This window comes from Balaenoptera acutorostrata, chromosome 15 (genome assembly GCF_949987535.1).
Source record: "Balaenoptera acutorostrata chromosome 15, mBalAcu1.1, whole genome shotgun sequence".
Taxonomy (NCBI): domain Eukaryota; kingdom Metazoa; phylum Chordata; class Mammalia; order Artiodactyla; family Balaenopteridae; genus Balaenoptera; species Balaenoptera acutorostrata.
The window spans coordinates 16,312,374-16,338,877 of record NC_080078.1 but is presented as its reverse complement, the minus strand read 5'-3'; the positions used below and the strand labels follow the sequence as shown (position 1 = coordinate 16,338,877).

The 26,504-nt window shown below is 48.2% G+C and overlaps 1 protein-coding gene and 1 long non-coding RNA gene across 2 annotated transcripts; both read right to left on the bottom strand.

Moving 5' to 3' along the window:
• Positions 1-1,524: 1,524 nt before the first annotated feature.
• Positions 1,525-23,785, bottom strand: LOC103016631 (uncharacterized). The gene is made up of 10 exons (XM_057528862.1): positions 23,249-23,785; positions 22,933-23,046; positions 19,960-21,137; positions 10,116-10,170; positions 9,878-9,935; positions 5,546-5,657; positions 5,249-5,484; positions 4,604-5,025; positions 4,178-4,291; positions 1,525-2,699 (listed from the first exon to the last, which is right to left on the bottom strand). The coding sequence occupies exons 1-10, from the start codon at positions 23,451-23,453 to the stop codon at positions 2,179-2,181; spliced, it is 3,015 nt and encodes a 1,004-aa protein (XP_057384845.1). The 5' UTR covers positions 23,454-23,785; the 3' UTR covers positions 1,525-2,178.
• LOC103017110 (uncharacterized) lies at positions 8,174-10,485 on the bottom strand. Its single transcript, XR_451357.3, has 2 exons — positions 10,116-10,485; positions 8,174-9,935 (listed from the first exon to the last, which is right to left on the bottom strand). It is a non-coding gene; the product is annotated as an uncharacterized LOC103017110 (long non-coding RNA).
• Positions 23,786-26,504: the final 2,719 nt, after the last annotated feature.

Genomic DNA, 26,504 nt, shown 5'->3' with positions numbered 1-26,504 from the left:
GCGGCGAGCAGGGGCTACTCTTCGTTGTGGAGCATGGGCTCTAGGCACGCGGGCTTCAGTAGTTGCAGCATGTGGGTTCAGTAGCTGCGGTGCGCGGGCTCTAGGGCACACGGGCTTCAGTAGTTGTGGTGCACGGGCTTAGTTGCCCCGCAGCATGCGGGATCTTAGTTCCCTGGCCAGGGATCAAACCGGCGTCCCGTGCATTGCAAGATGGATTCTTAACCACTGGACCACCAGGGAAGTCCCGGCAAAGACATCCAATGGGACCTGTCAAACAGCCTTGCTACTGCTCAGGGATTTTCTATGGCTCCTCAGTGCCTACAGGGTGAACTTCAAGGTCCCCGCTGGGATCTGTGGTCCTCCCAGATTGGTCCCACTTCTCCGGCTGCATCTGTCATCCATTATTCTTTACTTTCAGTCTTTATGTTTCAATCAAGTGGAACTGCCAACCATTCCCTATACATGCCCATCCTGGTTGAAATCTTTCTCATCCTTCAAGGCCAGTTTGAACCACCTCCTCCAGAAAACCTTCCTCGGTCTCCTCTCGGTCCTCCTCACATATTATTTTGTGTTGTATTTGAATAATAACAATAACCAATGTTTATTAAACACTAATATGCAAGGCACCGTTCTATGTTATCTCATTTAATCGTTATGTCAGTCTTATCAGGTAGGTGCTATTATTATCTAGGTTTTATAGATGAAGAAACTAAGGCAGAGAGAGGTAACTTGGAGCAAGAAGTGATTTGCCCACGACTGCAGAGCTGTAAAGCAATTGAGTCAGGATCTGAACCCAGACAGTCTGACTCCAGAACCCATGCCCTTAACCTTTACTCCATGCTGTGTCCCTCTTTTATCCTTTTTAGGAAATAAGCCTCCTTCGCTGATTCCTCTGCCTGAAAATCTCACTACATACCAATTCCTCTTAATGCTATGGGAAGCACAACCACTTCCTTCTCCAAGCTACACTTCCTGGCATATCACCAACCAGGATGGGTTAAATGGTGCCTCTGGACTTCCTCCATCACAGCCCAAATCACTGTCTTGAACATTGGACTTGAGTCAGTGTGTCCCTGGCACCCTGCACAGAACCCCAGAGTCTTCAGACGGTGTTTGCTGAATAAAGGAAATTAGCCTTCCTCATCTTGGGATTCCCTTATCACCTGGCAGTCTCTCCAACAGAAGCCACTCAATATATGGTCACTGAATGTTGACTGCAAAGGTCTCTGGCCTTGGCGGGGCTCTCATTTTCCTGCTGAGACTCCCCCAGACAGGTGAGACTGGCTCCCTCACTTCACCCTCACCTGAGCCCCTGACCCCTGTTCTGCCCAGATCTGACTGCTCATAGGAAGTGATAGATATGTGTGGGCACAGTGCCAGTTTCCAGCTTTGCTGCTTTGTAGCGATGAAACTTTGATCCTCAGTTTACTCATCTGTGAAACACAGCTGTTGCTATCCATCCCTGCCTCCTTAGCAGACTTCTTTTCAAGGTCTGAAGTGTAAAATATCAACAATCATTTTCAATTGTGTTTCAACAAATGTTTATTGCACATTTACTGTGTTATACATATTATCTTGTTACAATTTCAGTCTTCACAGTAACCCTTTGAGGTAGATATTATTGATCCTCATTTTACAGATGAAGGAGCTGAGGCTCAGGGAAAACATGTGACTTACCAGCTATTCCCTGGGGGCAAGTTGCAGAGACTAGGTCTGCACCCGGTGCTTCTGTATTCTTTCCACCCACTTCACTGCCTGAGCCTCCTATTGGTGTCAGTTACCCGGAGCTAGACCATGCCCTACATCTGAGGCCTCCTCCTTGGCCTTAGTCCCCCATAGCATTTACCTCTGCTGCAGATAAGCAGCGGGGATTTTTTTTGGAGACAGTGTTTGCACATGATCTTGGTTGCACCTGCTACTGAGATAACACTTTGAGAGAAGTCCAGCATCTCACTCTCTTCATTTTTTTAGAAAGACTAGGGAGAGAAGGTGTCAAGTTTAATCTCTTTGAATCTTTAGAGGCACTTTTGTTTTTACAAGTTTGGAAACTAGAGGGATCCTTGAGGGAAAACCAAGGGATGAATTTTGGGTCCCAAATCCCTGAGTCAGGAGCTTCCCTCAGGGCCCAGTTAGTCCTTAGCGCTGAGGTCAGGTTCAAGCCCAGCCAGCGGGAGCCACTCACCCGCACTCTTCAAAGATGTCCGGGTAGTGCCGGAACAGCACCGGCGGGTCCCGGTCACCTCGGACCGGGGCCCGAGGCACAGCCCGGATTCCGGGCCTCCGGCCCCGCCGGCCCCCAGAGCAGGAGCGGTGGATCCACTGGTGCGCTTCCACGGCAAACTTCCTCTTGAAGCGCATGCCACACTCGGGGCAGGGGAAGGGCCGCTCACCCGAGTGCATGCGCCGGTGGCTGACCAGCAACGAGGGATAGGTGAAGCGGCGGCCGCAGTCTGCACACACGTGGCGCCGCTGGCTGGCCTGAGCATCTACGCTGGGCACCAGGACCGGGGGCTGCGCACCTGCGCTCTGGTCACAGGCAGCTTTCCTGGGTGGCTGTGCTCTTGACGAGGTTTCGCTGATGCTTGAGTCAAGATTGTTTTTAACCAGCTCTTCAGGCCTCTCCTTCCCAGGAGTCTTTTTGGATTCTTTGGCTCCTGGCCCTGTCTCGGGTTCCTCTTCCTTTTTGTTTGGGACATCTCCTAGGAAACAGGAATCAAGTTACATTTTAAAACACATTCGCTTATATCGTCTTAGGTTATAGGATGCTTTTACTTAAGGAAGTGCCAGAAAAGTACTGCCCAGTGATTAACACACAGGCTCTGAAGGATGGTAAACAGGGTTCAAATCTCTTAAGAATGACTTATCTGGGCCTTGCTTCCTCATGTGTCAAATGGGAATCATAATGGTTTCTTTAGTTCACAAGTTTGTTGGGAGGATTAAATGAGTAAAAGTATCTTAAGTACTTAGTAAATGCTCAATAAGCAATAGCAGGACTTCCCTGGTGGCGCAGTGGTTAAGAATCCACCTGCCAATGCAGGGGACACGGGTTCCATCCCTGGTCCGGGAAGATCCCACATGCCGGAGCAACTAAGCCCGTGAGCTACAACTACCAAGCCTGCGCTCTAGAGCCCGCGCGCTGCAACTACTGAGCCCGCGTGCTGCAACTACTGAGCCCACATGCCCCAGCTACTGAAGCCTGCACGCCTAGAGCCTCTGCTCCACAACAAGAGAAGCCACAGCAATGAGAAGCCCACGCACCGCAAGGAAAAGTAGCCCCCACTCGCTGCAACTAGAGAAAGCCCACGCGCAGCAATTAAAACCCAATGCAGGGCTTCCCTGGTGGCGCAGTGGTTGAAAAATCTGCCTGCTAATGCAGGGGACACGGGTTCGAGCCCTGGTCTGGGAAGATCCCACATGCCGCGGAGCAACTAGGCCCGTGAGCCACAACTACTGAGCCTGCGTGTCTGGAGCCTGTGCTCCACAACAAGAGAGGCCGCGACAGTGAGAGGCCCGCGCACCGCGATGACGAGTGGCCCCCACTTGCCGCAACTAAAGAAAGCCCTCGCACAGAAACGAAGACCCAACACAGCCATAAATAATAAATAAATAAATAAATAAATAAATAAAGGGAAAAAGATGGTTCAATTAAAAAAAAATGCTTAAAAAAAAAAACCCCAATGCAGCCAAAACAAATAAATAAGCAGTAGCTATTATTATTTGTGATTTCTCAATTTTTTGTAGGGTTAAGACATTTACAGAGGAGTAAAGATATTTGCTCAAGATCACTCTGCTGAGGGATGGTGAAAGGAGAAGAGCAAAGTTGTCAATTACTGGCCAATTACTGCTTTGCCTTGTTTGAGAAATGTGAAAAGCAGACCTGAAGCTGCTTTCATTCTTAGGGGATTTTAGTTGTTCCTGAAAAGGGGAGAATGAGCAGCGCTTCTACCAGAGGGAGTCTCAGACTTGGGCTCCTGATTATCTTACTCTGGTCTCGACTACTGTACCAAATTCTGAAAAATTTGTTATCAGGTCTGCCTCTTTTCCTTCTCCCGTATCCAACATCTGTTGACTCTTTCATTCCTTTAGGGATGCTGGAGGTGGCGATCTGAAAGAAAACACTGCTAGACAGGAAGCCCTGGAATACTGGGGTTGGGGGAAACTTGGGACCATCCCTCACCTCTCAGAGCTCCTCCCAGGCTTTCCCCCTCCTCAGGATCCTGGGCGGCGGGGCTCCAAGCCTCACTCTCCTGTTCCATCCAAGAGATGAGGGCTGGTTTGGGGCCTGGGAATCCTGGGAGAGAACAGGGATCACAGTGCTGGCCTGAGAGGCTGCCCTGGGAAGATGGCATCCCCCTGTCAGGGTGAGGTCACCTCCTCAGAATTTAGGCTCAACTTGGACAGGGTCTGCAGTGCTCCTGCCTGAAGGAAGCGGATGCGGGATAGAAGGACTCCCGAGAGGGTACCTGAAGCGCTGGGGATGGGAAGTGGCTGGTGTTGTTGGTGGAATACTGCGGGATTAGGCCTCACAATCCTCTGGGTCCTTATATCATCTCCCCTGTGAACCCCAGTGAAGGAGCAGGCGGACTCTAACCCGGGGCCTCACCGAGCGCGCCCAGGTGACCGTAGGTCTCCCGCATCACGTCCCGGTACAGGGCCCTCTGCGCAGGCCGCAGACACCCCCATTCCTCCACGGAGAAGTACACGGCCACGTCCGCGAAGCTCACGGCCGCAGGCTTCTTGCAGTCAGGCCCGGTCTCCCCCGGTCTCAGCACCAGGAGCGGGGCCGGGGGCGGCGCCATGAGGCCTCCAGCCCCGAGCAGCTGCCGCCTGCTCCCCGCGCCCGGCCTCAGCTCTCGTCGTCCACAGGAAGGGCTCCCGAGTCCGGGGCCCCGCCCAGCCTTGGCCTCCGAACTCAGCCGAGGGAACCGAAGTAGCAGGGTTGGCTGTTTGGGATTCGGGGTTCTGATGGGTACAAATAAACACCCTCGGTGTTTAGTCACTTCATGGCAGCTTGGACACAGACACCCGGGTTAAGGGACCCGTAAGGTGCCTTCAGAAAATATGGCGACATCCTGGCTTCAGTTGTCACTGGCTGCCCTTAAGGGCGCCGTCCCTTGACCGTATCAAACATGGCGCCGGTCTGGCTTCTCATTGTCCACTTGCCCTTAAATACAATGGCCGTGCAGGTGAGTTTTAACGGTGGGGGAGCCGAGGGGAGCTTTCCTGCCATCAAGAAAGATGGACGTGCCCGCGGCTTCCAGCACTCCCGCTGGCCGCGTTGCACAGCGGCCGGTGATTGGCCGCGACAGCAGGAAGCGGCTGTGCCGCGAGGCGGGACTGGCGGGGCGTTTTCGCCCGGAAGTCTCTGTAGGCGGGATCTGGAACCCACCAACGATCTCGGCGTTTGTGGAGCTCGGGACTTAGAACTCGATGGTCTCCCTCTGCGCCTCCCGGCAGCGGGATCCGCAAGCCGGTCTCCGGCCCCTGCGGGAAGACGCACACACCTGGCCAAACCCTGGGGGCAGCCGAGGTAGAGACCAGGTACACGTTTACACTTGGGTGCACAGCTGCGAAGCCGACCCGACTCCTTGCACCGGCAGTTCCGCTCGCTCATTTTCTGGACTGGAGCCGCCGGCGAAGGAAGGTGCTTGGTGAGGCTGGAATTGGAATGGGGAAGTTTTAAATTACTTTTTAAGTTTTTCCAAAATAATTAACATACGCGGTTTTTAAAAAGTAATACAAAAGGCTTGTAATGAAAAAGGCAGCCTCCCTACCCATTCCCCCTGTTCTCTAGAGGCAACTACTTTAAACTTTTTATTAACTTGAATTATATTGTATATACAGTAAAATGCACGGATCTTCAGTGTGAAATCCGTCGAGCTTTGACAAATGTATGCCATCACCCAAAACAAGATGTAGGACATTGGTATCACCCCTGAATGGTTCCTTTCCAATCAATACATACTTTTTTATTGTGATATATGGCAGAAAAATTTAACCATTTTTAAGTTTTCAATTCAGTAGCATTAATTACATTCACAATGTTGGGCGACCATCACCAGTGTCATTTTCCAAAACATGATTTTCATCCTCACAAAAGAAAACCTAGAACCCGTTAAACAGTCCTTCCCCATTCCTTTCCTCCCACCCCCCCCAAGTCCCCTCCCCACCCCTGGTAACTTCCAACCTACTTTTTCTCTTGGAATTTACTATTCTTGGTACCTCATAAAAGTGGAATCATACAGTTTTTCATCTTTTTGTGTTTGGCTTATTTCACTTAATATCATGTTTCCAAGGTTCATCCACGTTGTAACGTGTATCTGAACATCATTCCTTTTTTTAAAAATTGTGATAAAATATACATAACATAAAAGTTATCATTTTAACCTCTTTTAAAAAATCATTTTAACCATTTTTAAGTTAAGTGGTATTAAGTACATTCACAGTGTTATGCAACCATCACCACCATCCATTCCGGAAATTTTTCATCTTCCTAAACTGATTCAATGCACTTCACTCTTAGCCATTTATTCTGGAGCTTTCATTTAAAAATACACTTTTTTTAAAAATTGCTTTTTCTTGGTATACTCATTTTAGACACTATGGGCACCCTGCTATGATACTTGATACTTAATTTCTAGCCCCATACCCTTGACCTCTTTTCCCAACATACTTAATGCAATAAATTATTATTTTTAATTAATTAATTAATTTATTTATGGCTGTGTTGGGTCTCTGTTGCTGCATGCGGGCTTTCTCTAGTTGTGGTGAGCAGGGGCTACTCTTCATTGCGGTGCGTGGGCTTCTCATTGCGGTGGCTTCTCTTGTTGCGGAGCACGGGCTCTAGGAGCGCAGGCTTCAGTAGTTGTGGCACGTGGGCTTAGTAGTTGTGGCTTGCAGGCTCTAGAGCACAGGTTCAGTAGTTGTGGCGCACGGGCTTAGTTGCTCTGTGGCATGTGGGAATCTTCCCAGACCAGGGCTCGAACCCGTGTTCCCTGCATTGGCAGGCGGATTCTTAACCACTGCACCACCAGGGAAGCCCATTGCAATAAATTATTGTAAATAACATTTCCTATATATGCTATTATTATACTTCCTTTCTTCTCAACTGTTTGCTTTTCTTCAATTTTATAATTGTCCTTTCTCCTTGTGTTATCTGCTCTGGTTCTTTAAGTTGTTGCAAATTACCAAGGAGAGCATCAAATCTCAAATCCCCATTTTTTTTTCCCTGGGAAATCTCCCTCCTTGGGCCCTCAGTCCTCTCTCCAAAACAGACTGGGCCTCAGCTGTCATCCAGGGTCTTCCCTCCCTGCCCTTGGGTTGTATCCTCTGCTTCCTAGACTCAGTGTCTTCCTATTTTTGAGTTGAGACGGGTCATCTTAATGGCTTGCACTGGACTGACTACAGGTGCTAGATGTTTTCACTCCCACCTTTGGAATATTTCTGCAGTCAGGCAGGATGCAGACTCTAGTTGCTAAGCGTGGGGCCGGTCACTGGAGATAACAGATGGATGAGATCTACCAGGTCTCTGTTGGCAGCAGCCCACAGTCTGGTCTTGGAACAATTCCTTGCTTGCCCTCCTGCCTGCCCTACATGCTGAATCTCCCCTTTGTGTTCAGAAATGTTCTTTGCTGATCATGCTAGTGCCTTTTTGGTCTTTATATTTTCTGGCCTTGTCCTTGCTGATTTTCACCTGAAATACTTTCTGGCTTTAAGTGTGACTTCTGCTGATTTTGCCTCAACAATTATGTGCTTATTTTAAAACTTTTTGAGTTCTAGAGGTACTTCACTGTGTGAACAGTGTAGAAATGGAGTAAGGAAAAAAACAGATCCTCAGAAATAAGTCTCCTTTTAAACAGGGAATCAGGGGCTTCCCTGGTGGCGCAGTGGTTAAGAATCCGCCTGCCAATGCAGGGCACACGGGTTCAAGCCCTGGTCCAGGAAGATCCCACATGTTGCGGAGCAACTAAGCCCGTGCGCCACAACTACTGAGCCGCGTGCCACAACTACTGAAGCCTGCGTGCCTCAACTACTGAAGCCTGCGTGCCTAGAGCCCGTGCTCTGCAACAAGAGAAGCCACCGCAACGAGAAGCCCGCACACTGCAATGAAGAGTAGCCCCTGCTCGCCGCAACTAGAGAAAGCCCGTGCGCAGCAACGAAGACCCAATGCAGCCAAAAATAAATAAATAAATTTATTTAAAAACAAAACAAAACAGGGAGTCAACTTTATGTAAAGAGAAGCTGTAAAGCATTTCACTTGGACCAAAAAATACTTCTGTTTATTCAGGTACTATGTTGTAAATCATTTCTCTTTGCACTAGGGATGGAGAAAACTTAAGAAGATGGAGCTAAGTACAGTAAACTTGGCTGTTAACCATCAGATTGCAACGTTCAAGACTAAAACTGTTTGCTCATAAGTGGTTGGTGTCATGTTTTTCCTGCCAATCATTATAAAAATACAAAAACGATGCTTTCAGATTGTTTTGTTGCCCACCAAACTGTAAATGTTTGTTGAAGAATCTTGATCAGATAATTATGAGAAGTTAGGAAACATGCAGGAGGTCATTATAGTTCTTAAATTTTACTTGTCAGTTTACATCTGAATAATGTAATAATATAATATGCTTAAGGCCACACAGCTAGTGGGGACTGAGCTGAACTTGGAATCCAGGTCTACCAATTCAGGAGAGGCTATGTGGTGAAGTAAAAATAACCGTCAGTTCCCATTAATAATCATCTTTGGAACCCAGGTATTTGGAGAAGCAGTCTTTTGGTCAAAAGATAATTTGAGCCACCCAGCACCACTCCTGACATGCAGACATGCTTAGTCCCCCCCACCTCCTTGCTTTTATTCCTTCAAGAGTTTCCTGTTCTAAAGTAGGGCTAGCAAATCTAAATAGGTCAGAAAGACCTCTCAACTGTTGACACATACAAACATTACAGTAAAAATTAAGACGGAAGATAACTATGCCTTGATTTCAACTCTAATCACAAGTAATATACTCCTTCTTTAAAAAAAAAAAATTCCCCAGCATCGTATTTCCAGCTGCTGTGGCCCAAGAATACATCTTTATTCAAAAGGTGCAAAATCCAGGAAACATGCAAATATCTGGGGAAAAAAAAACACATTGCAATTACTAGTTCATAAAAGTTTGGAGAAAAAACCCTTTAAGCTCACTAAGTTTGATACCTTTGTGCACCATGTGCAGAGCAAGTGTGGAGCAGGAGAGTTCCTCACCTGAAGCCACTGTCCTCTTTACGGCCACCTCTAAGTCTTCAAGACCAAACAATGCCAACAGAGGCTTGACACCACATGTGTGTCTTTGCTAGCTACTTGACCTGCTCTGGCTAAAAGACAGAATCCTTGGATGAGCTTCCCCAGTGCGGACAGGCCCAAAGCGTGCCCTCTATTCCAGGGAGCACCAGCTCCTTTAATAGGCTCTTGAATCTAGGGTACTCCGTCTCTGAGGAGCGGGAGAGATACAGTCCAGAAAGCAGAATGCACTAAGGGAGAAAATAATCCAGAAAGAAAAGCCAGTTAGGTGAATGGTTTTCAGTGACGTAACCTCAAGTGGGACTTGGAAGAGGGACCAGGAGCCTCAGCCCGAGAACTGAACACTAGTCGCGGGTGGCTGAAGGTGCACCAGAACCGGAACTGGAACGTGCCTTCCTAAGAGATGGTGGCAACGCGGCCCGAAGAGTGCTACCAGTTTCAATTTAGCTGTTCTGTTGAGCCCTTTCTGCAGATCAGGTGCAGGGAGACACGGAGGGGCTCTAGAGTGGGCAGTGTGTGCTGAGGCTCCGAGTGGGGGAGGAGGTTCTCAAAGGTCACGACCTGGGGTTTGAAGTGAAGGACCTTTCCCTCGTCTCTGCTCACAGCTGCAGGGATCTGGATCCTGGGCCTCTGGGCTCCACGCCTCCACCTCTCTTTCCACCTAAAAGATAAAAGCGGGTTTGGGGCCTGAAAATCCTCACAAAGGAAAACACTGGGCTTGGCTGAGAACCCGGGAGGAGAACTGAGGGCGCTTGCTCAGTGCTCCACACTTCCAGCCCATCGCCTCTGGGCGCATCAGTCCCCGCTTCCCACAGATTACTGGGTCCTGGCCGGGCCTCACCGAGCGCGCCCAGGAAGCCATAGGTCTCCCGCGTCACGTCCCGGTTCAGGGCCCTCTGCGCAGGCCGCAGACGCCCCCACTCCTCCGGGGAGAAGTACACGGCCACATGCGACGAACCTCACGGCCCCTGGGCTGCCTTCCCTCGTCCGCCCGGTCCTGGCCTCCCCGGGCACATCCGCCACCGGGAACCGGACCGGGGGCGGCACCATGGGAAACCCTTCTGTGCTTCGCAGAGAGGCTTCCGGAAAATGTGGAAACGCAATTACCTGTTTCCGCCCTTCCTCGGAAAAAGTCCTGAAGGGCCCACAGTCCTGCCCTTAACTAAGATGGTGCCCCTCCGGCCTCAACATCCCTCGCCTTTCTTATCTGCCCTTCCATGCCAAGGGGCAAACCGGAAGGGAGGTTGGACTCCACGGCGTAACCGTGGAGAGATAGCGTGCGTTGATTGGACAGCGCCGGTCGCTAGGGGAAGAAGGAAGGCTCTGATTGGTCTTTCCGGAGCGGTCTGTTTGAAAGGCCGAGAGTGAAGTAGCTGCAGATCCGAAGGTGGCCGGCGGTGCAGGATTTCTCTTGATCTGGCTTTTCTGGGTCTGGCATCTAAGAGAGAGGTTCTAACGGAGTAAAGGTACTCATTTCTGCTACTCTCATGAGACCTCTTATGGGCAGGTCCGGGGCTTGGAGGTGAGTAAAAGCCCAAAGGCAAGACTGAGGCGGGTTCTGGAGGTAAGGGAGTGAGCTCTGGTACTCGGGCAGGGCTAGCCCTGTGAGCTGTGGAAATGGGTTCCTACCCAGTATTTGATCTGGCCCGTGCTCCAAGGTCACAGATGTCTCCCCTTTTACAGACGCTGAAACTGAGTGACGGGGCAGGTGACTGCTCACGGGGCAGCAGAGCCGGATTCAGAGTCATCTTCTGGCTCCCGTTTCGGTTGAACTTAGGTTCAGCTAAGTGCTTAGGGTAGCGCCTTGCACAACGTACTCAATAAATAGGAGCTTATTGTTGTAATTGTAATTATAACACTATCTGGACCCTGCCTCAATCAGAAAACCTGTGTTCAAATTACAGCTCATAAATGAATAATAACACTGAGGAATGAGTCAGATCATATCTTAAGATTCTTTTCAATTCTGGGTCAAGATGGTGGAGTAGGAAGATCCTGAGCTCACCTCCTTCCAGGACACACCAAAACTACAGCTACATATAGAACAACTACCTCTAAGAACTGACCTGAAGACTAGCACAACAGATTTTCTACAACTAAGGATATAAGGAAAAGGCCACGTCGCGAAAGGTAGGAAGGGCAGAGTCCTGGTCTAGTGAGAACCTCCCCCACTCCCATGGGGCAACCCACAAGCAGGAGGGATATCACAACCGCAGAGGTCCCCCCTGAGGAGCAAGGGGTCCAAGTCCCACATCAGGCTCCCCAGCCTGGGAGACCTGCACCGGGAAGCCAAGCCCCCATAACATCTGGCTTTGAAAACCAGCAGGACTTACATCTGGGAGAGCCCGAGGGCCGTGGGAAAGGGAAGAGACTCAATTATTAAAGGACTCTCGCAGAAACTCACTCGCTCCAAGTCCTAGCACAGAGGCAGCAGCTTGAAAAGCGCCTGGGTCATACAAGAAGGAGATTCATTGACTAATTTCAGGGCATGCACCGGAGGGGCAGGGATCTGGTGGAATTTTCTCTGGGGGTGGAAGCACTGGCAGACGTCATTTGTTTTCACTTTCTTTCCACATAGCTGGCTTGGTGCTGGTGAGCACTATTTCTATCACTCTCCATCAGCCTAGCTAACACCATGCGCCCTGCCCCTGCTTTCCCCTGAGGACCCAGGGGACCAACCTCACCCACCAGCACACCTGCAACATTTGCTGCCCAGCCGCAACAGGAGGGCACATGCAGCCCACACAGGGGATAACCCTGGAGCACCTGGCTCTGTTGATCAGGGGAGATTGCACCACTGAGCCCCACAGGACACCTCCTACATAAGGCCACTCTTTCAAGACTGGGAGATGAAGCTGATTTACGTAGAAATGAACACAGAGGGTTAGGCAAAATGAATAAACTACAGAATATCTTCAGAAGAGAAGAACAAGAGAAAACCTCAGAAAAAGAACTAGACAAAGTGGAGACAAGCAGTTTATCAGATAAAGAATTCAAAGTAACAGTCATAAAAATGCTCATCGAACTCAGGAGAAAAGTGGATTAATCCAGAGAGGTAATCTGTGAGGAAATCACCAAAGGGCTAGAAGATATGAAAGACAAAGATTTAGAAGTTTTGAATTTATTAACTGAAATGAAAAATACACTAGTGGAAAGCAGCAGGAAATCAGAGAATGCAAAAAAAACCAAAACAGACCAGTAATCTGGAAGACAAATGGAATTTGCCCAATCAGAACAGCAAAAAGGGGGACTTACCTGGTTAAGACTCTGCACTCCCAATGTAGGGGGCCCAGGTTCGATCCCTGGTCAGGGAACTAGATCCTGCATGCTGCAACTAAGACCCGGAACAGCCAAATAAATAAATAAATATTTAAAATAAAAAAAAAAGTAATCCCCAAAAAACAAGAATAGGGTCCCCACCACGGGTCCCAGCAGCTCCAACGCAGGGGAGAGTGGCAGCAGCTAGGCAGCCCAGCTTCGAGAAGCCTGTTGGCAGTCTGGCTGGCACACCAGGGAAGTCCCTATTCACTCTTTTTTAGATCCTTTTCCTATATAGGCCATTACGGAGTATTGAGTAGAGCTCCCTGTGCTATACAGTAGATCCTTATTAGTTACCTATTTTATATATAATAGTGTGTATATGTCCATCCCAATCTCCCAATTTATCCCTCCCCCCCCATACCCCCTGGTAACCATAAGTTTGTTTTCTACATCTGTGACTCTATTTCTGTTTTGTAAATAAGTTCATTTGTACCATTTTTTTAGATTCCATATACAAGCGCTATCATATGATATTTGTGTTTCTCTGTCTGATTTACTTCACTCAGTATGATAGTCTGTAGGTCCATCCATGTTGCTGCTGTAAATGCTTTTTTTTAAGAGGTGAAGTCATTTGCTGGTTGTTTATTTTTTGGTACAACTAGAAAATAGTGAGATATTGAATATGGGAGGTTCTGATTGTCTTGGGTGTCAGCTTAACATTCCATAGATGGGGTAGCTTTTCTATCCTATAATACAAAGCATACTAAATGGCAATTTGGAGTCAGTCGTACATTTAATGTCTTGAACACTTTATTTTTTTTTTAGTATTTATTTTATTTATTTTCCTTTTTTTTTTATTGGCTGCGTTGGGTCTTAGTTGCGGCACAGGGGATCTTTGTTGAGGCATGCAGGATCTTTCTCGTTACAGTGCACGGTCTACTTGGGCTTCTCTCTAGTTGTGGCATGTGGGTTTTCTCTCTCTAGTTGTGGAGGGTGGGCTCCGGGGCACGTGGGCCCTGTAGTTTGCGGCACGCAGGCTCTCTAGTTGAGGCGCAAGAGCTCAGTAGTTGTGGCATGCGGGCTTATTTGCCCCATGGCATGTGGGATCTTAGTTCCCCAACCAGGGATCGAACCCGCATCCCCTGCGTTGGAAGACGGATTATTTACCACTGGACCACCAGAGAGGTCCCTTGAACACTTTACTTCCCTTCCCTTGTTTTTGGTAGAATTGTTTCCTAAAGCAAACCACTCCTTGATCTTGGCTGTCCTGGTCAGAATTTTGTGCACTCTGTAACATCTTTGGTCCTGGTAGTCCAGTTTTCCTAATAACTTTGTTAATGTGCTGTGAATGATTGAAAACTTGAGTATGTAGTGTATATGATATTAAATTGTGAATTAGTGGGACTTAGGATGTAACAGCATATCAACATTTGAAGATATGGGCACTTGATATCCTGTTAAGGAAAATTTGCCTCCAAATTTTAAGCTGGAAAGGCACTGGAATAACTGTTCAGAAAAGAATCATGGGGGACTTCCCTGGTGGTCCAGTGGGTAAGACTGTGCTCCCAGTGCAGGGGGCCTGGGTTCGATTCCTGGTGGGGGAACTAGATCCTGCATACATGCCGCAACTAAGAAGTCCTCATGCCACAACTAAGAGTCCACATGCCGCAACTAAGAAGCCCGCATGCCGCAACTAAAGATCCCACATGTCACAACTAAGCCCTGGCGCAGCCTAAGTAAATTAATTAATAAATTTTAAAAAAGAAAAGAAAAGAAAAGAATCATGGGAATTTCCTGGCTGTCCAGTCAGTTAGGACTCTGTCCTTCCACTGTAGGGGGCACAGGTTCGATCTCTGGCTGGGGAACTAAGATCCCACAAGCTGTGCAGCGCAGCCAAAAAAAAAAAAAGAATCACAACTACATAATTTTTTAGGTTTTTGGTATGTATGTTAAGAATTGTGTACAGGGCTTCCCTGGTGGCGCAGTGGTTGAGAATCCGCCTGCCAATGCAGGGGACACGGGTTCGATCCGTGGTCTGGGAAGATCCCACATGCCGTGGAGTAACTAAGCCCGTGCACCACAACTACTGAGCCTGTGCTCTAGAGCCCATGAGCCACAACTACTGAGCCCATGTGCCTCAACTACTGAAGCCTGCGCGCCTGGAGCCCGTGCTTTTGAAAGTTTGAAAACCGTCTTTAACTTTTGACATTTTAATTATGTGTCTTTGGTGTGGGTCTCTTTGGGTACATCTTTTTTGGGACTCAGTGCTTCCTGGACTTGGTTGTCTGGTTCCTTTGCCAGGTTAAGGAACTTTTCAGCCATTATTTCTTCAAATAGGTTTTCTGTTCCTTTCTCTCTCTCCTCCTTCTGGGACCCTACAATGCAAATGTTAGTCTGCTTGATGTCCTCTCAGTGGTCCCTTAAACTATCTTCATTTTTGTTTTGTTTTCTTTCATAATTGAGATTTTGTTGGTTGTTTTGAGGATCAGTACACAGGCATCTCAATTTGTAGACAACTCTTTTTTTTAATTATGTTAGTTTTTACTTTTTTTTTAAATTAATTTATTTATTTATTATTTTTTATTTATGGCTGTGTTGGGTCTTCGCTTCTGTGCGAGGGCTCTCTCCAGTTGTGGCAAGCGGGGGCCACTCCTCATCGCTGTGCGCGGGCCTCTCACCATCACGGCCTCTCTCGCTGCGGAGCATAGCCTCCAGACGCGCAGGCTCACCAATTGTGGCTCACGGGCTTAGATGCTCCGCGGCATGTGGGATCTTCCCAGACCAGGGCTCGAACCCGTGTCCCCTGCATTAGCAGGCAGATTCTCAACCACTGCGCCAGCAGGGAAGCCCACAACTCTAATTTTTAAATAAATTTATTTTATTTATTTTTTGGCTGCGTTGGGTCTTCACTGCTGCGCGCGGCCTTTCTCTAGTTGCGGCGAGCAGGGGCTACTCTTCCTTGCAGTGCACGGGCTTCTCATTGCGGTGGCTTCTCTTGTTGCGGAGCATGGGCTCTAGGAGCACGGGCTTCAGTAGTTGCGGCATGTGGGCTCAGTAGTTGTGGCTCACGGGCTCTAGAGCGTAAGCTCAGTAGTTGTGGCGCACGGGCTTAGTTGCTCCACAGCATGTGGGATCTTCCCGGACCAGGGCTCGAACCCATGTCCCCTGCACTGGCAGGTGGATTCCTAACCACTGCGCCACCAGGGAAGTCCCTGCATTTTATTTCATAATATAACCAAATGCAAAAGAATAAATAGTCAAAAGTAAGTTTCACAAGTGTTGAACTCTTATACTACTGGTGGAGTGTCAGTTGGTACAGTCACTCTGGAAAGCTGGCAGTATATAATAAAGCTGAAAATATGCCATACCCTATGACCTAGTAATTTCATTCCTAGGTGTATACCCAACAGAAATGAATACATATGTTTACTGAAAGACATGTGCTCACAGCAACACGAGTTGCAATAGCTCAAAACTGGAAACTATCCACAACAATAGAATGAATAAACAAAGTGGGATATTCACTAAATGGAATACCATTCAGGAATGAGAATGAATCATCTACAACCACATGCATAATATGGATGAATCTTATAGACGAATGTTGAGCAAAAGAAGCCAGACACAAAATAGTATACATGATTCTATTCATATAAAGTATAAAAACAGGCAAAACTAATGCACGCTATTAAGAATCGGGATAGAGTGTTACCTTTTTTGCTTCTAGGGTGCTGATGAGATTCTGATTCCTGTTCTAGGTGCTGGTTACTCAGATGTGTTCAGTTTGTGAAAATTGAGCTGTACACTTGTGATATGTGAACTTATTTGTGTATTATGCTTCAATTTTTTACAAAAAGTCTCTCCTCTAGTCCCTTTCCCCTCCCTAGAGGCAACTTCTGTTACCAGTTTCTTATGTCCTTCCTGAGTTATTTTACTTTTTTTACTTTTTTTTTTTTTTTTTTGGCTGCGTGGCATGTGAGATCTTAGTTCCCCAACCAGGGATTGAACCCACGCCCCCTGCATTGGAAGGCAGATTCTTAAGGCAGGTTCAGACTGGACCACCAGGGAAGTCCCCCAACTTCATTCTTTTTCATGTCCCAGCACCACTTGTTGAAAAGACTTTTTCCTTGCAGTGTCTTGGCACCTTTGTTGCAAATCAGTTGATCATAAATACAAGGGTTTATTTCTGGAAGAACATTTTATTTTGTCTTATTTAATACATTTCTCTCATTTGGATCTCTAAGAATTAGAATCCCTGAAAACTCTAGTTACTTCCCTTCTCCCATGCCCAGCCACCCTGGTAGATGGCTGCAGGTACATTTGGAAAAGGGTCGGAAGAAGTTTTACAGTGTCTTTGCCAATGTAACATGGTCCTTCATCAAGGGGACCCAGCCCTCCCTTATTCAAGGGGCTCTAGGTCTGGAATTGGCTCAAGTCTGAGAATTTGCTGAGGGCAGAGCCTTGTGTTTTTTGGCATACTCAGCAAGATGTGTAGCAACATGAGAGACCCATGGAGGAGCATCTCCTAACACTGACTTGACGGGGTTCTCGTACCAACTATAGATTGGCATGTATATAAAAGGCTTAATGCCACGGTACACGGCACATCATAAATGCTCAACAAAATAGCTAGAATACTATTGCAGTAGGCCAAAGAATAAACGGAGTGGATGTAGTGAATGTAGGCTACTGTTGTTTTAAAAAACTTAGCTGAAAATAGGAGATGGGGACTGAGGCCAAAGGGAAATTTCTTTGTTTTCAAAGACAGATTTTACTATGTTTATAGGTTGGCATGTATATATTCCAGGCAAGAGAGGGACTCTGAAACCATAAAACTAAGAGAGAATAATAGATGGAGCAAAGTCCCTGAGAGGGCATAAGTAGGTAAAATCCAGGCACACCTATACTGACAAGCTCTGCATATGAGGGGCTTCCCAGGAGGTGGGTCAGAAGCAAGTACGAGTGGTCACACTGGTAAATATGGAGTCACAGCAGGGAGTGGAATGTTACGGGAGTTCCTATTTGACCTCCTGTGTTTTCTTAGTGAAGGGGAAGGCAGTCACTGGTTTGGGGCTATCAAAGACATAAACAATGTTGAAAGTTCAGCTGAGGATGGAGTGGAAAGGCTGGCCCCTCTCAGCAGCACTGTGATTTTTTTTTCTTCATAGCTCACATATAGGCATGAAGGCAGATGGGAGATATACCCATATTGGGGCTGTGGATTAGTTAATTCTTTTGGTTGCAAGTAACAGAAACTCAACTTAAACTACCTGAAGCAGAAGGGAGAATTACTTGGAAGAATACTGGGATCTCCCACTGACTACAGTTAATTGTCAAAGGGATCCTGGGACTGAAGTGCATTAGGAAACCTAAGAACTTGTCTGTCATCTCGGCCCTCCACAGACCACATACTGGGACTTGCCTACCAACGGCTCCCAAGTTTATGAGTTACAATCCAGGCCCAAAGAAATTTCTAAAATTCCTAGGTAAGGAAGTAGTTGGGTCAGCCTGGTGATAGAGGTAGGGAAAAGAGGCAGTTCTAAAACAGGAAGCTAGGCAGAATTCTAATATGTTTCTGCTAGGGAAGGGCAGGTTTCCATCAGAACTGTAAAAATGTCTACTTAGTCAAGGAACTAGATTTACATTTTATAAGCAGTAATTCCACACAGAACATAATCATTCATCAGACATTTTAATGAAACCCAATCTGGTATGACCCCTGCTTTTGGGGTAGCCCATCAATCCAAGGAGAAACAAACAGTTACAATGCAACTTGCTAAATACCAGAACAGGTAATTACAAATACTGTGTGCCCCAGCTACACCCCCCTGGGGCTGATATCAGGTGGACTGAGGGAAGAAGCAACAGGGTAGGAGGATGACCCACACCAGCTGTTGGAATATGAGATACGTCATGTTTGGAAATTCAGTTTGGTACAGCTACCCAAGGCAAAGTGGTAGGCCTTGTTTACTTAATTCAGTAAAGCTTTACTGCACACCTACTTAGGAATGGGTGCCATGGAGGCATATCAAAATTAAAACACATTGCTGCTGCTGCTGCTGTCTGGAGCTTATATGAGGGGGAGGCAGGGCATGAACACAACTTGATGACTACGGACTCTTCCTGCTTTGTATTCAGTTACCTAACTCTTTAACCCCCTTGAATGGCCTCACTTCATTTCGTGGAAAATGTTCACAGAGGACTCATGGAAGGTTCTGTACTAGTGTCTCCTGATTCTGATGAGACTCAGGGAGGAGTGAGACCCAGTTCTCAAGAATTTTCCAGCTACTGGCTGCCTGGAACTAATCCAAATCCACCAGATAAAGTACAACAAGCTGGTCCTGGTTCTACTTCTTGCTGCCTAGACCACAGCTCCCCTGTTTTTCCTTAAAATTAATCTTCTCCCAAAACTCACTGCGCTTATGTCCCAGACCCATCTTGAACCAACTTTCCAAACACAGGGTGCAGACGACTTACTTCACAGCATGTGGTTTTAGAACAAAAGAAAAAGCTTAGGTATCTAGGTGTCTGAAACCCAATAAATTCCTGGTACACTGCTACCACCCCCAAATCCAATGCAATCTAGAGCTGTTAAAACAAGTACAGACCAAGGAGGTATAGTGTATACTGTGATGCTGGCTTACTTTGTATGATCCTTTAAAAAGGACATTGAAAAACCAGCACCTGTTTGGGGAGAGATCATGTGTGGGACTTGAAAACCTATCTTTAAGGAATGACTGACCAAATTAATGCTAATTAACCTGAAAACATGGGGGCAGAGTATTTGTGGTTAAGTTTTCTGAAAGGCTGCCATGTAGATCAAGCTTTAAACATATACTGGGCAAGGCTTCCAGGGAAGGAGAATGTTGTTCTTAAGGGCCTTCTAATTGTCAGAGCTGTCCCACAGTGAAATGACCTGCCTTGTGAGGTAGTGAGCTCCCTGTCAAGGGAGGTTTTAAAGGGTAGAAGACCACTTGGCAGGAATATCGTCAAAAGGGGGCTAAACCAGGTTTGTTTAAACCTGGCATGGAGGAAGAGGCAGAGGAGGAGGAGATCTTGCTCCGCATAAATGGGATCCTCCTGACTGCATGCAAGGGGACAGGTAATCCCTGCATGCACAAACTAGAAAACACAAAGCCTGTAAATCAGATGGGGAGAACTTTTAGCCCAATATCCACACACACAAATTCTTTTAGGATAGGGTAGGTTGGAAAACTTTAACCAAATAATGTCACTTCTCCTACTGGGACTGTCTGTTCTAGACACACGTATTAAGGCAGCCAGCGTGGTAGAATAAAGTTCAGCTCTGTGTAGCAAGAGACCTGGGTTTTAGTTCTGACTCTGCCCTGTATGACCGGGGGCCCCTTCCCTTTTCTGGGCCCCTCCGCGAAAAAAAATGAACTTACACACTCCTTCCCATTCTAAAGGGCGTTGCCTTTCTGGCTAGGCGCCCCTATAGCAGATCTAGGGCTACAGTTCTGGACCCCGGGGCTACACTTGTGGACGGCCAGAGACCACCTCTGGCGGAAGCAACGGCCACACTCGAGGCAGGGGAAGGGCTTCTCCCCAGTGTGCAGGAGCTGGTGCTGAGCCAGGTGGCTCCACTGGGCGAACCGCTTGGAGCACAGGTCGCAGGCATAGGGCCGCTCGCCCGAGTGGACGCGCCGGTGACTGGCCAGCAGTGAGGGGTAGGCGAAGCGGCGGCCACAGTCGTCACACGCGTGCAGTTTCTCCTCGGTGTGCGTGCTGCGGTGTATGGCGAGGGAACCGCTCCGCCGGAAGGCACGTCCGCAGTCCGGGCAGGGGTAGGGCTTCTCTCCCGTGTGCAAGAGCTGGTGCTGAAGCAGCGTGCTGCGCTGGGAGAAGCGGGCCTCGCAGTGCTCGCAGGCATAGGGACGCTCTCCGGAGTGCACCCGCCGGTGACTGACCAGGCGAGAAGAGGAGGAGAAGCGCCGCTCGCAGTCCGGGCACGGGTAGGGCTTCTCGCCTGTGTGGATGCGCTGGTGGATGACCAGGGCGGTGCGCTGGCGGAAGCGCCGGTTGCATTCCAGGCAGGTGTAGGGCTTCTCTCCGGTGTGTGTGCGCTGGTGGATGGCGAGCAGGGAGGGGTAGGCGAAGCGACGCCCGCAGCTGGGGCACTGGTGGGGTTTTTCACCCGTGTGTGTGGTCCGGTGATTGGCCAAGGACCTGCTCCTCCGGAAGCAGCGGCCACAGTCAGGACAATGGTAGGGCTTCTCGCCTGTGTGGATAACCTGGTGCTGGGAGAGGTTCTTGCGCTGGGAGAACCGCTTGCCACACTGGTCACAAACGTAGGGACACTCCCCAGAGTGTGCCCGCCGGTGACTGACAAGCAGGGACGGGTAGGAAAAGCGGCGCCCACAGTCTGGGCAAGGGTAAGGCTTTTTCAGATTCTGGGCACACTTGTGGCTCTGCAGGGCCAGGTGATCGGGAAAGGTACAACCACAGTCAGGGCAGATGGGACCTCCGGATGTCTGCCTGGGGATCAGGCGGGGTTTGCTGGGCCGGCGGCCTCGCTTCCCCTTGCGGGGTGCCTCCTTAGGCGGGAATACTTCCTTCTCTTCATTCTTTCTGGTTCTGGTTTCTACAGGAACACAAAGAAGAAATTAATTTAACAAACACTGGGCTCCTACTCTTTCCTATTACAGTGTTACAGGTTATAAAACAGACTCGGCCCGTCTTCAAGGAATGTTAGTGACAAAGACAACCAACTAAGTGTGACATATGGCTATGGAAATATGGAGGGTATTACAGGAACCCCTTATCCAGCTTGGAGAAATCAGGGAAGGTTTCTTGGAGGAGATTAAGCTGATTTTAAAAAGGGTTTGGGGGCTTCCTTGGTGGCGCAGTGGTTAAGAATCCTCCTGCCAATGCAGGGGACACGGGTTTGAGTCCTGGACCGGGAAGATCCCACATGCCACGGAGCAACTAAGCCTGTGCGCCACAACTACTGAGCCTGCGCTCTAGAGCCCATGAGCCTCAACTACTGAAGCCCGCACGTCTAGAGCCCCAGCTCTGCAACAAGAGAAGCCACTGCAATGAGAAGCCCATGCACTGCAAGGAAGAGTAGCCCCGCTCGCCACAACTAGAGAAAGCCTGCGCGCAGCAAAAGACCCAACTCAGCCAAAAATTAATTAATTAATTAATTAATTATTTTTAAAAAGTTTTGGGGACTTCCCTGGAGGTCAGCACTTCCACTGCAGGGGGTAGGGGTTCGATCCCTGGTCCAGGAACTAAGATTCCCGCATGCCGCATAACATGGCCAAAAATAAACAAATGAATAAAATAAAAAAATAAAAATTAAAAAAAATTTTTTTAAAGTTTTTGAAGAGGTAAGTGTAAGGCAGAAAGTGGAAACAAATGAGATATGATTTGGCATTGACTAGGTCATAAGGCCCTTTAAGCCAATGCTTCTCAAATTTTATTGTGATCCGAATCATTTGGAGGGTTTAATGAAACAGACTGCTAGGCCCTACCCCCAGTTTTAGATTCAACATGTCTAGGATGGGGCCCAGGAATTTGCATTTTCTAATACATTCCCGAGTGATGCTGCTGCTGCTGCTGCTGGTCTGAGGACCACACTGTGAGAACCAAACCTAAACGTACATCCGAATCAACTGAGGATATTAAAATATGTATATGTTCCTAGACATCCATAAGAGTAAATGAGTAGTTCTGGGATGGGGTCCAGGAATCTGTATTTTCACCAAGTTCCCCAAGTGTCTTAGATATAACTGACAGCCATTTGACAACCTGCCTTGGCAAAAACTGAAAGGTTTTAAGCAAGAAAATATCATGTCAGATCTGAATCTTAGAAAGATAGCCCTACTCTTAGAGAATCTGGCACAGAAACTCCAGCCCAGACAGTTGCATCTGCCCCTGTAGGTGGATCTGGGGGGCCCTTCTACCTGAATGGCCTTAATCAGAGCCTTGCTTGATCCTGAGGAGACTTGCAGATTCCTGCACTGATGGGGGTCATTCTGCCAGAAAGGCAAAAAGAGGCCCCTGCACCCCAGGCCACTGTTCCCCATAAGATCCCTTCACCCAAAACCTGGAAAACTCAGAGGTATAGGCTCTATCAGTCAGAGCCCAATTCAAAGCATGCTGGAGACAGAGTCCTGGTAAGGAGGCAGGAGGGTTGCAGCTCTTTTGAAAAGCTCACTGATCCATTTACACAACAGACAACTGCAGGTGGTCAGTTTACAAACTGACAAGTGAATCTTTGGTAGAGGGACTCGACACCATGAAAGAGACAAGAACCTTGAAGTTGTAAAAACGAACACGGTAAATGGAGCGTGGGTCATAGGTACCCCTAGCCACAGAAACTCTGGACTGAGTCATTAGGGGCTGCAAGCCCTCCAGAGGCATTTTTCACTTACTTCTTTGGACTGTTACCCGCCTTGGGCACTCCTGTGGATCCAGAGCAGCCGGTTCCCAATCATCGGTATTTCGTTCCAACCAGGAGATGAGGGCTGGTTTGGGACCTGCGCACCCTGGGGAAGGAGAATCAGTCAGAGGCCCAGCTCGTACATAACGCTGGGTAGACTTATCTACCCGGTGGCATCTCCTGCCAAGCCCCTGTCCTCCCGCCCGACACAACCTCTTCGCAGGCCAGGACCCTGGACACTCTGGACTCCGATCCCCAGTTCCTCCATCCCTTCGGGTCCCGCGGAAGCGGACTGGGGTGGGCCTCACCGAGCGCGCCCAGGTGGCCGTAGGTCTCCTGCATCACGTCCCGGTACAGGGCCCTCTGCGCGGGCCGCAGACACTCCCACTCCTCCGGGGAGAAGTACAAGGCCACGTCCCCGAACTTCACCGCCCTCGGCCTCCTTCCCCTTCTCCGGCCGGGTCCGGCCTCTCCTGGTCCCCGCGCGGGGAGCGGAGCCGAAGGCCGTGCCATTGGACCCGACAAGCCGGCGCCACGGCTTTCCCGGTCCCGGCCTTGGCCGCTGGGCGCTGGCGGGCCCCGGGATTTGGGAGCCCAAGCCGGACCCGGGCGGAGCGTGCCTGGGAGACCAGGAGGGAACAGGAATCGGCCGCCGGCGGGGCTAACGGAAACCTTTCGCTGTTATTCAGGAAACTCCTGCCCGAACTTGGGTGAAAGGCACCGGAAGATGCCTTCGGGGAAAATGGCGGCGCCGCTACTGCACCGCCTTTGCCTGAAACACAGACAGCTTCCAGCTATCGATTTTATTGACCGGAGCGCCATGCCGGCTGCCTAACCTCTTTGCCCTCAAGTGTGATGGCGCTGCGATTGGGCTTCACGCCCTTTCCCCCCCCCCTATTCCACGCGGTCATTGGGCGGCGGCCTAAGATCGAGTATTCTGATTGGGTGTTGCCAAAAGCGGCCTGTTTGAACGAAGCCAACGGAAGCGTAAGGGCAGAAAGCCGGACCCTCGGTGTCGGGTGACTGCCCGGGAGTCTGGAGGCGGGAAGCGGCGACCCCGCCTGGGAGCAGTAATGAGCCTCTGTTTCTTGGAGGCGCAGCCTAGCCGAGGGAGGGAAGGATTTGAGCGACGGAGCCACTCTGGCCAACCCGGGGCTGGAATATCCCTGGGTCTCCTTTCCTGGCTTTCTCAGAGGAGCCTTCGCTTGCGATAGTGGGTAACTCCCTGCTTGCCTTTTGGGGAAGGGAATTAACGTTAGCGTTTCCTGTGCGCAGGTACCATGCCCAACATATTACACGTTCAACGTATTTATTTTTTGCTACCATGTGTGAAATGATGATTATCATCCTGGTTCTACTGATGAGGAAAATCTCAGAGGGTACTTGCTAGTAAGGAGAACAAAGATTTTTGTCCAACTGAAGAAAACGTACAACCTAAAAGTTGCGAGTTGAGTTTTTTTCCAGGACCTTACTGAGGACTATCCTCTCAGCTCTGAGGAACTGCTCCAAAGAGGTAAGGGGGGAGCCAGGATATATAGCAGTTTTTGCTGGAAAAAATATATATATATTTGAACATCAAAACATTATTGCTAATCACAAAAAAACAGACATTTCAAGTTAATGATTTTAGGGCTTTTCTATATATGGGAAGATGCAAGAGTCTGGGCTTGTTGAAATTGTTCTTTAGCTGTGCAGCTTAACTATCTAGGCAGTATCCAGAGCACAGAATGTTTCCTGTATTTTTCCATCTTGAATTTCCCTCAAGGCACACCTTGGTAGGGAGTAGGAGGGCCTGGTGGCTGCAGTGGCTGATAACTTGATGGCCGGCAGCATTTGTTGTTTACCAAATGGCAGGCAAGGTTCCCTTTCCACAGGGCCCCTTCTATTTTTTTTTTTTTTTGGCCACGCCCAGCGGCTTGTGTGATCTCAGTTCCCTGACTAAGGATTGAACCCAAGCCATGGCAGTGAAAGCCCAGAATCCTAACCACTAGGCCACCAGGGAGCTCCCACACAGGGCCCCCTCTTGGTCATAAATTCGACCAAGGTTTGGGAGGCATTTCATGGTCAATTTGTCATGGAATTCTCATTCCTAGGTCAGAGGAAGATTTTGTTGATCAGCCACCCAATGTGCTGTTTCTGTTTTTTTTTTTTTTTAATTTTTAAAATTTTTATTTGGTTGTGCCAGTTGTGGCAGATGTGCTTCTTAGTTGCGGCTCACCGGCTCCTTAGTTGTGGCATGCGAACTCTTAGTTGCGGTATGCATGTGGGATCTTAGTTCCCTGACCAGGGGTCGAACCCAGGCTCCCTGCATTGGGAACACGGAGTCTTAACCACTGTGCCACCAGGGAAGTCCCCCAATGTGCTATTTTTGGATTAGGCCCTGTTAATAACCTAAAATTCTCTGGATCGTGTGTTTTACTAGTCTGTTCCTATAATGCAGGAAATGTTTTCCCTTGTTGCTTCTCCGTATCTAGAGTCTCACTGTTACAATTATTTTACATAGAGTTATGTATATGATCAATTGCCTCAAGACATTTAGCCATCATTAGTTTTGTTGGAGGCCTGGTGATACATTAGGTAATGCAAGAAGTAACAATCTTATAAAATAGACAGGATATAAGTAATATAGCTAGTAACATTAATAAGGTCATAGTACAGCAGAGAGAGACACAAAGCATAAGCAATTTGAGAACAACAAAAAGAGAACAGATTTCAATGATTAGTATAACTAGTTGTAACCTGGTCGCAAGAAGCCATCAAGTCCAGAGGGGAGCTAGCTAGAGAAGCCAAATTCTGGAGGGATCAGGCAGAGAGAAAAAGATCAATGTTTTATCTTCATTTACAATACAGAGGTATACTTTATCAACTTGTTGTAGGTCATAGCATAAGAGGAAAGGTTTTCTGGAAAACAGAGATTAAAAGCGAGCCAGTAATATTTTAGACAAAAAGTCATAAAATTATAAATCATATTTATCAGTTCATTCAGTCCCATGTAATTAATTCCTGTTAATCTGGAAGAAGCCATCAGGTTTCCTGTTAGAGTTTTGTAATTTTTTTATCCAGTTCAGTGGTAAGATCTAAAAGTCATCAAAAGTCTTATTTGTCAAAAAGTCCTTTATGAATCTCCTTGAAGATCTTCATTTTATAAAAGCATCAGAGTAAAACAATGTCTATAAGTGACAGAAGACTTAAAATGGCATGGTTGAGGGACTTCCCTGGTGGCGCAGTGGTTAAGAATCCAGCTGCCAATGCAGGGGACACGGGTTCGAGCCCTAGTCCGGGAAGATCCCACATGCTGCAGAGCAACTAAGCCCGTGCACCACAACTACTGAGCCTGCGCTCTAGAGCCCGCGAGCCACAACTACTGGGCCCGCGTGCCACAACTACTGAAGCCTGTGCACCTAGAGCCCGTGCTCCACAACAAAAGAAGCCACCGCAATGAGAAGCCCACGCACCGCAATGAAGAGTAGCCCCCGCTCGCCACAACTAGACAAAGCCCGCACACAGCAACAAAGACCCAATGCAGCCAAAAATAAAAATATAAATAAATAAATTTATTTTAAA

Coding starts and splice junctions, on each gene's coding strand:
- LOC103016631 (XM_057528862.1), bottom strand. CDS start 23,453: ATGGCACGGCCTTCGGCTCCGCTCCCCGCGCGGGGACCAGGAGAGGCC. Junction 23,047..23,248: donor CGGCCACCTGGGCGCGCTCG/GTGAGGCCCACC, acceptor CTCCTTCCCCAG/GGTGCGCAGGTCCCAAACCA. Junction 21,138..22,932: donor GCGGGTAACAGTCCAAAGAA/GTAAGTGAAAAA, acceptor GTGTTCCTGTAG/AAACCAGAACCAGAAAGAAT.